The following is a 13,274-nucleotide window of genomic DNA, read 5'->3' as shown; positions in this document are numbered from 1 at the left end:
GCAGATAGTTTTGAACACTGGCTGGTTGTATAATTGCTCAAAAATCTATTTTGGATCATTTTTAACTCAAAAAAGTTTAACCTGAAAAAGCTGGATCAAAATGATTCGGTTCTAGCATTGCATTTTTTAAGAGCAATTTACTGGCAGTACAATTAATATTTACTCTTAAAAATAACGGTTCCAAAAGTCCAAAAGGGGAGTTTTGCAGTGATGCCATAGAAGAAGCATTTTTTTTTTTTTTTTGGTTGCCCAAAGAATCTTTAACATAACAGTTTTTCATTTTAATAATCTATGGAACATTTATTTTTCACTATGAAGAACCTTTTGTGCAATGGAAAGTTCCCATGGATGTAAAAGGATCTTCATGGAACCATCACTGTCAATAAAGAACCATTATTTTTAGGTGTGTATGATGACATTTTGTCAGAGTACATGGCAAGTTTTGAATGGCCGTCAGTGGGCTAACTACCCAAACCTTGACGCCCGACTGATTACACACTGGATGTCGATTCACTTCTGGTAATTGATGCCCATTAACTGGAGAGTTATTAAGCAAGGCACTCAACTTGCTTCGGGGTATTTTCTCTGGAATTATTGTACTATAAGTAGATAACAATAGCTTATTAAATAACTATAAATAGCTTTGGATGAAACACATCTACTAATTATGACAAGTCTTTTTTTTTGTGGAGCTCTGGTTCAAGATGTAAGATGCAAAGAAAATAAAGAAATACAGGTAATGCTTATTCAGCAAGGATGTATTAAATGGATCTAACGTGACAGTAAAATCATTTATTATGTTACAAAAGATTCTAAATTCAAATAAATGCTGTTCTTTTGTACATTCTGTTCATCAAAGAATCCTGATGGTATCATACAAATTCCACACAAATATTAATCAGCACAACTGTTTTTTTCAACATTGATAATAATAATACATGTTTCTTGAGCATCAAAATAATATAAGGATTTATGAAGGATTATGCGTCACTAATGTGCAATGATGCAGATAATTCAGCTTTGCCATCACAGGAATAAACTTCATTTTAAAATATATCCAAATGATCAAAATATTCTTGTTTAACAGTCTACTACAAGCTATTTTTTATTTCCTTCCTTTGATTTTGTTGTGAAATATGACATATTCTTGAAATGTTTCATGATTTCTCAATACCTCATATCAGTTGTATCTGCTTTGTGTTCTGCGTCATTCAAACGAGTGATAAGATCTTCAGCTCTAAAGCGACGTTTCCCTTATGAGATGGTCCTGCTTATTAATGATGTTAACATTCTAATTCAAAACCTGAACTAATAGTATGTTATTTACGAGTGCAGATGTCTAGATTTCAGAGGTTTTTGTATATGTTCTCTATAACTGACTACAGGAAGGATTAGTTCGTTAAAACCGAATCTCTGGCTGAGCATACGGCCATCCCCCACTCAGGAAAAGAAGAAAGATCCGAGAAGACAGAAGGAAGAAAGGCTTGTATTAACTGCTGTGTTCTAGAGGCAGTCCTGAGGGACCTCAGGAAGTCTGTCTGGGCCAGTGTGGACACAGCCAGTTATAGAAATATAAAGCTTATCCGACATATAAATCTGAGACGGTCTGTGAAGGATAGATGGGTAAGGATTTTTGGTACGTGAGTTTTAGAGAGTGAGTCTCTGAGGCTAAATCACCTCTCCAAGTACAACAGAAGACTTTGGCTCCAGCAGTGGATGAGAGAGAGAGAGATTGTTCCTTCATAAGTACAGCAGAGAGAATCAGGAGGTTACAAATTGAATTAGACCGGAAGAAAGGGCCAGGCCTGGACCTGCAGGAAACAGCACTCCAGAGATACACGATTAATGCTTGTTTGATTTAATGTGTGTGTGGCATGTGCATCCATTTGTTTTCTTTTGTAGTGATATGTCATTTACAGCCAAGCACGCCATCCTTTAATGTATATATATGCATGTATATATGTGTATATATGACCAAATGTCACAGAAAACAAATGGTTAAAATCTGGAGAAAAAAAAAATAGTTTATTGATTTTATAAATGCATGTTTTTGATCTTAGTGTGAACAATTAATTAATTTTTTACCAGGTAATTTTTAGACAAAATATCATATTCCACCTTCCAGTGGAACTGACACTTGATATATACCGGACTTCCCCAAACATTTAATCTGCATAAAATTCTTTACAATCAATCCGATTGATAGAATCAAGCCCCACCCTTACATTTTTTTGTTGTCCAACATGCTTTTTTTTTTTTTTTTTAATATTACACTCAAATGTATGTCACAATATGGAAGAAAATACCTGTCGCTACTTCCAGTTCAAATAAACAAAGCATTAAAATTCATACACATGATCAAATATGTAATAAATAGTGCTGGTCCAATACGAGAAGTGGCTATTCTGTTTATCTTTCCCAAACTCTCACACAGGCCTTTGGGCCAGCAGGCCATCAATTATTGTCGAGCCCTGAATTTTTGGCAGTAACCTGGATTTGGTTCATTATAATGCCTGTGCTGAGCCAACCTCTGAAATTCTCACCAAAATCTATACATGCTGAGTGGATAGAACAGTGGATATCTTGAAAACTACTTTTCAGCAAACCCAAATGTAAGGTGAGTCGATTTACATGCCATTAAAGTCACCATGAAATCAAGATGGAATATTCTTGTTTTTCATGGAATATTTTAAAAATAATGATATGTACAAATCATATATAATAAATACTGCAATATGTATGTGCCCTCAAAATCTAAAATAACGTATCTGATTACATGTTTAATGGTGAGAGGATGGGACACGATATCCCTTGAATTTTTTTTTTCTGAGAAGCTGTTTCACTTAGACATACGTCCCAATAGGGAAGAAAAATCTATGACAACATCGTTTTCATGCTGACTTTAAAGTCCTATAGTGTTCCTGCAGAGTCAGGTGCTAGTAACATAAATTAGTCACCTCACTTATCCATGGTCTCCGTGATCTATCTGTGTATTCAGTCTCTTTACAGTGAATCCAGTCTACAATCTTTAGTTGTAGACCCAAGTTTGGTTTGAAGAAAAAAAAAACATCCCAAGCACAATGTTCTCTATATAAATGCCTCATTCATTTATATACATTGTGGACAAAAGAAACGGATTAAAATGAGGTGTGGGTGTGTCCCTCCTTTCTAGTTGTGATCCGATCAACCAGAACGCATCTTAATATCAGGTGTAAACAGGGCCTTTGTGCTCGCTGATGACCATTTACTTCAACAGGGAAAGACACTTCCCACATCCAACTTCATTTATCTTTCATTTATGTCTCGTCTCTAAATGGGAATTCACAACACATCGGTAAATACGCCCATGTGTGCACAGGGCTGACAGTAATTGCTTGTGGTTTTACAAGTGTTCCAGGCAGGGGAAAACAATGATCACACGAGTGCCGTGAGCGCATCTCTGGCCAGTGCGGTGGTAGTAGAATAGGATCGTGATCCTTGGCTTTGTCCTCTGGCTTTCCGCTGAGCCTCTGTGCCGTGTCAAAAAGGCCCCAGGGCTGAGGACGATAAGCCAACTCCAGGGACACAGAGTGGCATATGAGCCTCTGAGCCAAAGAAGCCTCGTCTGCCAGCCCTCCTTTCACCATCTGCCCTTCCTGGAAAGGTTAAAGAGGACTTGAGCAGGAAGCATTGATTTCAACTATTTAGAGACCGGTCAAGTTGGAAAGGATTAAGGAGGTTCCTGCTGCTCGGGCAGTGGCAGGGCTAAATGAAAGGTCTGGTTACTGTGTGTTTATGGCCATGTGCTTGGTTTTCCGTGCCTAGCTGGAGGTTGATGAACACGGCTAGATTGTTCTCTACCTGAGAGTAAACACTCAGACTTGCCAGTTTCTTTCTGTACTTCAGGTTCAGTGTGTGAGAGTGTGCGTGGGTGGACGTGTTGGTGTACGGGTAGATGTAGGGTTAAGGAAGATTTCCATAGCAGTAATGATGCTTGGATGTGCCTGCACAGTGGAGAGGATATTTCTCATGTGGATTGTGCATGAGTTGCTCATATGTTTAAAGGAATAGTTTATACAAAAGAGAAAAGTGGTTTTACCCATCCTTACTTTGTTCCAAAGCTTTCGATCTTCCGAGTAACATAAACAGAGGACTCATTTTTTGAACAATTACAATGAGCTGAACTCAAATGGCCCATTTCTCTCAAATATATTTTACAAATCTGTGTTACTGAGTACTTTTCCTTTGCCAAGATAATCCATCCATATCATAGGTCTGGTATATCAAGACTGATTATACAGCATGATTTTTGCACAAATGTGCCTTAGGCTGGCCACAATAAAAGGCCACTCTAAAATGTAAAGTTTTACTCTATTTACTCCATTTGTGTCCGAAAACCAGCCAGTATCTGGTGTGACCACCATTTGCCTCACATCTCTTTCTCATAGAGTTGATCAGGTTGTTGATTGCGGCCCGTGGAATGTTGGTCCACTCCTCTTCAACGGCTGTGCCAAGTTGATGGATATTGACAGGAACTGGAACACGCTCGTATACGCCGATCCAGAGCAAACATGTTCAATGGGTGACATGTCCAGTGAGTATGCTGGCCATAGAAGTATGCTGGGGCCATGCATTATCATGCTGCAACAGGAGGTGATTGTCGTGGATGAATGACACAACGATAGGCCTCAGGATCCCGTTGTGGTATATCTGTGCATTCAAAAGGCCATCAATAAAATGCATGTGTTCGTTGTCCATAACATACGCCTGCCCATACCATAACCCCTCCGCCACCATGGGCCACTCCATCCACAACGTTGACATCAGCAAACCGCTCACCCACACAACGCCATACATGCATTCTGTCATCTGCCCTGTAAAGTGAAAACTGGGATTCACCTGTGAAGAAGACACCTCTCCAAAGTGCCAGACCCCATCGAATGTGAGCATTTGCCCACTCAAGTCGGTTACGATGACGAACTGCAGTCAGGTCGAGACCCTGGTGAGGACAATGAGCGTGCAGATGAGCTTCCCTGAGACGGTTTCTGACAGTTGGTGCAGAAATTATTTGGTTATGCAAACCGATTGTTGCAGCAGCTGTCCGGGCGGGTGGTCTTAGATGACCTTGGAGGTGAAGATGCTGGATGTGCAGGTCCTGAGCTGGTGTGGTTACATGTGGTCTGCGGTTGTAAGCCCGGTTGGATGTACTGCCAAAATTTGTGACATCTGTGGCATTGTGCTGTGTAATAAAACAGCACATTTTAGAGTAGCCTTTTATTGTGGCCAGCCTAAATGGTGGCTGTCAGTTTATTATACAAGTAATTTTAAGTAAGTAATATTTTGGTAACCACAGCTCTTTTATTAACCACAATGTTACTGATTGAAGTAAACTGACCGCCCTAAACGTGCAATCATTATGGCACTATCAGGACATTACTATGTACATATGGACAAGCCTGACAAAATTGGACAGTGGTTTGCATTTGGCCATTCACTATGTTAATGTGGCAGGTGAAGAGAGAGTTATCAAGAAATCAGCTTGAAAACAATCATAATTTCACCATTCCATTCAGTGCTGCTAGATCCACAGATATGAGTCATGACATTTCCACTTTAGAATGTCTTAATGATTAAAATATGGATCTCCACAAAATGTAAGTCCACCCTCTGCATGTTAATCACCAGAGATATTCAGTGCCAAAAGTTCCTGTTCCCGGATGCATACATGGGGCAGCACAGTGGAAATCGTTGTCTTTCCGTCTCATTAATTTTCCTTGCAAACAGAGATCCGGCAGGTCCATGCTTCTTTAGTCCCATACATATTTTATGCCCTAGGGAAAAGGACGTGGAAAGCCGGATTCTGCTCCCTCCGCAGTCGCCATGGCTTAGACAGTGAATAAAGCGCCCTTACAAAGTCACACTGTCGTGCTGTCAAGAGGGCAGCTTCTCGCCAAAATGTCATTATCTCCCCACTTGTGTGCAACAATGCGCAGGCCACAAAGGTGAGGAGGCGAGCAAACACATATGGAGAGGGAGAAGAAGTGGAAAAGATGCTTTGGAAAAAAAGGGTAAGAAAGTGAGATAGATACGATTGTTTCCACCGAAATATAATTTCACTTTAAGAAGTGCTGGGGTCATTAAACTGACATTTCACAATTCAAACACAAAGTGCAGTGCTTGTGCAAAGGTCACATGAACATAAGAATAGATTTGCAATTCAGATTGATTGAGTAAAAAAGGCTACCAACTCCCCGAATCAGATTGTTATATCATTAGGACGACGTGATTCTTCCAACAATTTTTACAGTCTGCATTCTTGTCGCTGATTATCTGATGAAAAGGAGGACAAAAGGAGACGAGTTGTGATTCACAAACAGCTTACAATGCAAACACACACACAAAACAACAAGGTATCAATTCCAGTCATTCTCTGTAGACCAAGGGTTTGGTATGTTGATTACAGATGTCTCCTTGTAAAACAGTGTCACAGAGCTACCCTCTATTCCCCTTGCTAACCACTTTGTATAAGACATTAGCACATACTTTTGTTTTAAAAATACTCTTTATTTAACTTGATGTGTCAGCAAAGTGGAGATATGGATTACACATGCACACACACACATACAACTAGACTCCTGTGTCTCAGTCAATAGTTTATGAGAAAAAGCTTAAATGTCCACTGGTTTAGTGCTCAGGTGGCTAGTCTATCACCTGATTCAGCATTCAGGATGGCAGCCATCTTGAACTGAGTAAAAGACCTGAAAGGACTTGTATCATGTTTTTTTATACCTTTGCTGTTTGTGTTGTGCTATTTAAAAAAAGTGTGTATTGAAGGAAATGGTGTTACTTGATAGTGCTATATTACTTTTGAGAAATGGTCGTACCCATGTGTATACACTGTGGTCAGTTAGTCTATGACTGGTGTTCAGTGAGTACAGTAATCTGACTTGTTATACTTGATCCAGGGTATTTTATTTATTTATTTATTTATTTTTTGGATTTTGGATTTTTCCCCCCCTTTGGAATGTTTTCATGTTTCTTTACTGGCTTGGGAGAAACCAAAATAAAAATTAAACTGGCATTTAATGTTCTCCATTAGTTTGTGTGAAGAACCGTATCACTAGTTGATCCCTGACAAACAGTGAAAGGATTTTTATCGCATTCTTGTTCAATACAAGGTGTTTTTATGTGCGCAGATCACTGAAAATCTTATCGTCCAAGCACAACTAAATTAATTTAAAAACTGTATCAAATTTAGAATGCAAATTTCTAAGGCCTATAAATTATCAACATGATCAACACTTTGCAGAAAAACCTGTTGTTGTACATAATCTTCTACATGCCTTTGGCCATCTGATTGATAATTAATACTTTAATTAATACTTTACTTTTATACATACTAGGCCTTTTAGTATGATTCTAAAACGCCCCCCTTCAGTCTTTACTTGTTTTTATACTTTTATGTTGTTAGTAATAATTCAAGAAAAACATTTACTAGATGGAAGAAACTATCCATATTATCCATAGATAATTTTATACAAAATATATACATAAAAAAGTATACTGTTGAAATGTGAGCATCAAACATTATACATCTTTTGAAGAATATTTATTTGTACATATCTAGGTATCATTGTATTATATTTCATTATTAGGCTGCACAATAAAACCGAATGTGTGTTGACAAAAATCTGATTTTTTTCCTTACTTTTTGACCATATAAATATCAGAAACTACACCACATTTCATATTTGCTCAGTTTGGGCCCCTGAATAAAATTAATGTGCTTTCCCCTCCTCATGCATCTCCATATTCTCCTTTATCTATATTGATATCTCTTATATCTTATACTATATGAAAAAAAGTCTGATGTATCAAATACGACTAAAAATCTGACTATTATTTCATGTCAGACTTTACAGGGTTAACAATACAGGGTTAAAAAATTCAAGTCTCGTCTAAAGCTGACCTGAGATTGACCCTCTGACAAAAACCTGCTCATGTTTAACGAAGGACACCTGGGCCCCTGCACATCCACTAGCAGCTGTCAATCAACATCAGTCAATCTGAATCATTATAACTGACAAAAAGCCTTGAAAGAACAAGTCTCCAGTAAGCGTTCTTGTGAAATAGTAGTCTTGTTTAGACAAACGTTTGACTAACAGCATAAGATCCGGTACACATTGCAGTGTATTCTGGCCAAGAACCACGATTGACAAATAAAGTGACTAATCGCAGTTTATTTTTATTATACCTCATATTTAAGGGCAGATGTATTACACTATAATAATAATTGATAGCTGCACCGAAAACACTATATCAATAAAGGTAAATGTGTATAGTCTTATCAGAATTTATATGCATTCAAGATTAATAAATACAAATTATTTCACAGCTATGTGAAAAACAAAAACAAAATACTGAATACAGGTTAGTTCTGCTCGTGAATATCCATTTACCTTGTAAAAACGAGTTTTTGCAGGTGAACTGATATAAAAAAAAAGTTTCTTAAAGGGATACTCCACCCAAAAATTAAAATCGCTCTTCAAAATATCTTCATTTGTGTTCAGCAGAAGAAATAAACTCATACAGGTTTGCAACAACTTGAGGGTGAGTAAATCATTACAGCATTTTCATTTTTGAGCGGATTATCCCTTTAAGATTGGCCAATCAGATTAAAGCTTAATATTTGTGTGTGCATTATGCATCATATGGTCAGTGAACGGACTGTGGGCGGCCCATGCAGCCTAAGGCTGAAACTAGAGAAGGTAACAAAACATTTAAACAGATGGAGGATTATGAATTTATTTCATCCAGATAGTTGCTGTTCTGCCTTAAGTTCTTTATAGGCTTGGATTTTGGACTGGGAGTAATTTTGGGTAGTGTCTAAACAATCTATGGATTGAAATGGATTATGCATTGGATTTGTCTGCCATCTGAAGTAGTGTAAATAATCAGTAAGAGCTATACAATTTGAGCATATTCCATATTACTGATGCTGGTTTAATCTTGAATATCTAACAAGTGAGACATGGTCAATTGATATATTAATTTAAATATGTTTTAACCCTTAAATGCATGAATGTTTCGTCAATCATTATTACATATTCGGGTCTTTACCGACCCGGATCTATATGTAACACTCACAATCGTATAAAACTCTCCTTATATTTTAATAAAAAAAGGTCGCCTTGAAAAACTCACGCTGCAGTTAGAATATTTTAAACTTACGTGTGAAAGGGTTAAAAATATCTTCATTTATGTTCCGAAGATGAACGGAGGTCTTACAGGGTTGGTACAGCATGGGGGTGAGTAATTAATGACTTAATTTTCTTTCTTTTTTTTCACCTAATACAGCTTTAAATAAATATTTTGTTTGTTACTATAGGGAGAAAATGGGTGTGAAATCAGAATTGCTTATGTTCTGCATTTTCAGGTGTAATTATGTGTCTTATCTACTTGTTTCAGCACAACGGACAGGGACCAAGACACTCCCGTGTGTAAACCTGAGCAAAACTAAAAACACATAAATAGAGATTGCAAGAGAGAAACTAAAATATATATGTCACAATCTGCTGCACACTCACTGAAGCCTTGTGTAATGTACTTTACAAAGTGTCCTGCAATATGTTTGGCAGTACATTTTGGCCTTGTTTTCTCATCCCACAGCACATGAAATTATGAACTCAAAAACCTTGAGATAGCTAATCGTTTGAGAATGACATGCTTCATATGCTCTTCTTTGCTTTGGCGGCTGCTCTATTAAGAGCAGCAGTCCTATTTCATGCATGTGCAACAGCAATGTTATTCAACGCGATACCAGAAGTGGAAGAGAAAAAAAAAAACACCTTAACAATGACTAGAACAGAATAGCCTTCCGGGGATTACACAGAAAAAAATCACTGCTGCGCTATTAACGTTATTGAAATTCCATAAAGCACTGCGCCATCTCCCTCTCACTCCCTCACACATGCAATCTTTGTTTCATTCCATCCTCTTTCCAGATTGCAGGACACCAAGAACCATAAATCTCGGTCTGTTTCAAATGAGAGGACATGCCCTCATCTTCGTCCTTCCATACTGAGGTAATTACCAACTATGAGAGCAACCCCTGTGGACAAAACCTCTTAAACAACCCTAAGAATGTCTGCTGGTCTAAGGTGGTCTCTTTTTTGCATGGCTTTCTGAATAGTGCACCAAAAAAAGAAAAGAAAAGAAAGGCTGGAAGATTAAACAGTTCAACTGCATTTCTTGATAGCCAAGCTATTTTGTTGATTAAGGTTAGCAGAATAGCCTTCACTAAAACATTGCAACATTGAAAAAAAAACAATAACAACACACAACAAAACACAATGAACCACTGCATTATGTAGCCTACACCTTGGTATTTGCATGCTTATCCAAGGTATTTGAATATGGTAGTGATTGTACATTGTATGTCATTATATGACAAGTACTATGGCATTACCATCTGACACTGTACAGCGGTATTCCCACATTTGCCTGCTTCAAGTGCTGTCACGTGAGCATCAATCACAATAAATGGTATAGTATTTCAATTTTAGGATTTAAAAAATAATAATAACAATGTAAATAAATAAATGAAATGTAATATATAAAATTGATCAATTTACATCTATTTTTTTTAGATTTTCTATTTATAAAAATATGAGGTAGGTGAAATTAATTTTCTAAAGCGTGGCATTCAGTTTAATTAAGTTATTTTCTGCTAGCTAGTAGCTACATTTTTGAGTAGCTATCCCATTTCTGTCATGGATCATCCATCATAGGCCATGCGCTTTAGTGAATTTGATACAACTGAGGATTTGATACACCTGTATACACCACACAGCAAAAACATATTGTTGAACGCTTCCATAATCTCCTTTCCATCTAACCCAAACTCGTGCACTGCATTTGCATTCAAGGTGCCAACAAAAATCCACCTCCCGTTAATCCACAAGTGCGCGCACACCGTGTATGCGCGCGCGTTCTCGCGCGCAGATGACAAAACAGCGGACTGTTATGAAGTGCTTTTTTTTCTCTCTCTCTCTCTTTTCCCCAAACAATTACCGTGAAATAACAGTGGCGGCAAATAAGCTTCTGTTACAAGCAGTAAACAAACCAACACCAAAAGGAAAGGCAGCGTACGCCTACCGTGCACTCTTCCATGCATGTCCGCACCGAATATACATCCGTTTCATATTTCTGAACCAAAAGCTCAAACTCTTGGTATTTCTCCTGAGCTCGTCGGTCGAAGCGTTGGTAAGCCTGAACGCACTGGCTGCATCCCGACGCATCAGCCATGTCCAGGCTACAGGTCAAATTGTCCGGACTCGAAAACCCGTAAAACAAATCCAAAAGCGAGTAGGAGTTACAAAAGGAAAGATAGAAATCGCTCAGGTTCCACTCGGAGAGGCCCGAGCACACGGTTTCCGGCTCGGCGAAAGTCAAGCAGTTTTTGGAGAGGCTGTCAGGGTGACAAGTTTCAAGTCTCCACGGAGGTTTGGTAGAATTGCCTATAAAAATAAGACTCTGCTCTCTCTGATGGCTGGATGAAAGTATATGGTTCGTGTGCTCGTGCCGTTTGTCTCGCGTCCTCGTCAGTTTCGCCTCGGCACAGAACCACAGATGATCAGAGAGCAAAACGGTGATAAACAAAAGAGAGGCTAAGGACAGTCGCCATCTCTGGGCCCTTTCCGAATCGGTGAATAATGGCTTTTCGTCCTCTCGGGGTGCGAAGCAGATTTTTAAGCCGTCATCTTGCTGCCGACACGTCCAAGCACCCCTGGTCATATTTCAGGAAAGAGCAGCACTGGCCGACTCCACCGCGACGGCTCCTCTGCCACAAAATGCATTGATTTGTAATGTTTTCCTCCCGTTAAACAGCGCTCGTGGCAGCTGTATCCGACTCTCTGGGCTAGATAAAGCCGCGCGCGGTCATATCTCCGTTATTCCGCATGGCTCCCCGGAGAAAAAGCGCTTTCTGCGTGACAACATGCCTCCTCTGTTCCCGAAGCTCCTGTCTGTGTCCCCGTATCTCCTCAAGGGAAGGAAAGACGCTGAACGAGCTGCTCTTTCCCTATCTGGGAGGATTGCCTTCGAAATTCTCTGATGTTCATCATTACCATCATCATCATCTTGGGTCCTGTGTTAAGTTGCCGCCATGTTCGTCTTGAAACACTTTTTGGGGAGCTGGGTCATTTGCGTCATCTCCATCCTGGCGCAGTAACACAGATCTATAGACTACAGGCGATGGATACGCGCGCGTGCGCGCCAGCCCGCTCTCGCTCACCTCACTAACACTCACCGGACGTGTCAATATGAGAGATCACTCATAAAAAATACACATTTTCACGTACATGTTTAGATTTTAAAGCCGGACACCTTGTCATTCCTCTTGTCCACATTTATGGTCCATACATCTTCACCAACCCGTCAAACGTTCCCGTCAAAAGCAATCCGTTCAATACAATCACCAACACAATTAATAAACGACGATGTGTGGACGTTTAAAGACGCGGTGGCGCTATATGACATCGTTTTTTTTCGATGCGTAATGCCCTTTAAATGCGCTAAGATGGGAGGAAAAGAATTTCACAACATGTTGCGTAAAGGAGAATCAGCATGTGACAGATGAAACGACATTTGTATGTCTCGTTCATCCCGTTCAGGCTGAAGTTTATTAGTATGCAGCGTGTTACTGTGTGAGCCGGGCACCGGAGAGATATCTGGGCGTCAAAGCAGCACGTTGGAAAGCGTGCGCGGAAACGTGAGGCGAGTGTGTGTAAGAGAGAAAGAGACAGATACAGTATATTTGTCCTCTAACAGCCTAACCTTGTGCGGCATGGCCCTGTTTGATCCAACATTTCAAAGCAAACAAAGTGTGCGTGCCGAGAACAATCACCACGCGCTTGGCTTCTGCCTTCCTGTCAATATCTCGGTGCTGAACGTGAGGAGAGAGGCGAGGAAGGATGGCATGCAAATGCATTGCTTTTTCATTTGCATCCTTGAAGTAGTCAGATCACTGTCAGGTTAAATAGCTTGGAGTCTATTCCTTAAAGGGGACCTATTATACAAAATTCCATTTCAACATTAATTTGTGTCGGCAGTGTGTGTATAAAACCACCCCATACCCCTTTTAAAATAAATCTACATAAATCATAAGCAGTATTTCATAATTAGCTATTAACAGTTTCCATGTAATATGACGTCACGTTACACAAGCCCCGCCCACGACTCTGCCCTATTAGCATAGACCTCTCTAGTCTGCCATGTTTGTCACTTTACTAGAG

At 39.3% G+C, this 13,274-nt stretch overlaps 1 protein-coding gene across 1 annotated transcript in view; it reads right to left on the bottom strand.

Annotated features, from left to right (window-relative positions):
* nalf1b (NALCN channel auxiliary factor 1b) overlaps positions 1 to 12,719 on the bottom strand; it is a 127,681-nt gene extending 114,962 nt beyond the window's left edge. The window contains exon 1 of the mRNA XM_039683376.2: positions 11,137 to 12,719. Coding sequence (XP_039539310.2) covers positions 11,137 to 11,775 — 639 coding nt within the window. The 5' untranslated portion in view covers positions 11,776 to 12,719. The remainder of the gene's footprint in view (positions 1 to 11,136) is intronic.
* Positions 12,720 to 13,274: the final 555 nt, after the last annotated feature.

Source organism: Pimephales promelas, chromosome 7 (genome assembly GCF_988280905.1).
Source record: "Pimephales promelas chromosome 7, fPimPro1.hap1.1, whole genome shotgun sequence".
In the NCBI taxonomy this organism is placed as follows: Eukaryota; Metazoa; Chordata; class Actinopteri; order Cypriniformes; family Leuciscidae; genus Pimephales; species Pimephales promelas.
Note: the sequence above shows the minus strand (reverse complement) of the source record. Positions and strands in the feature narration are given on the sequence as shown.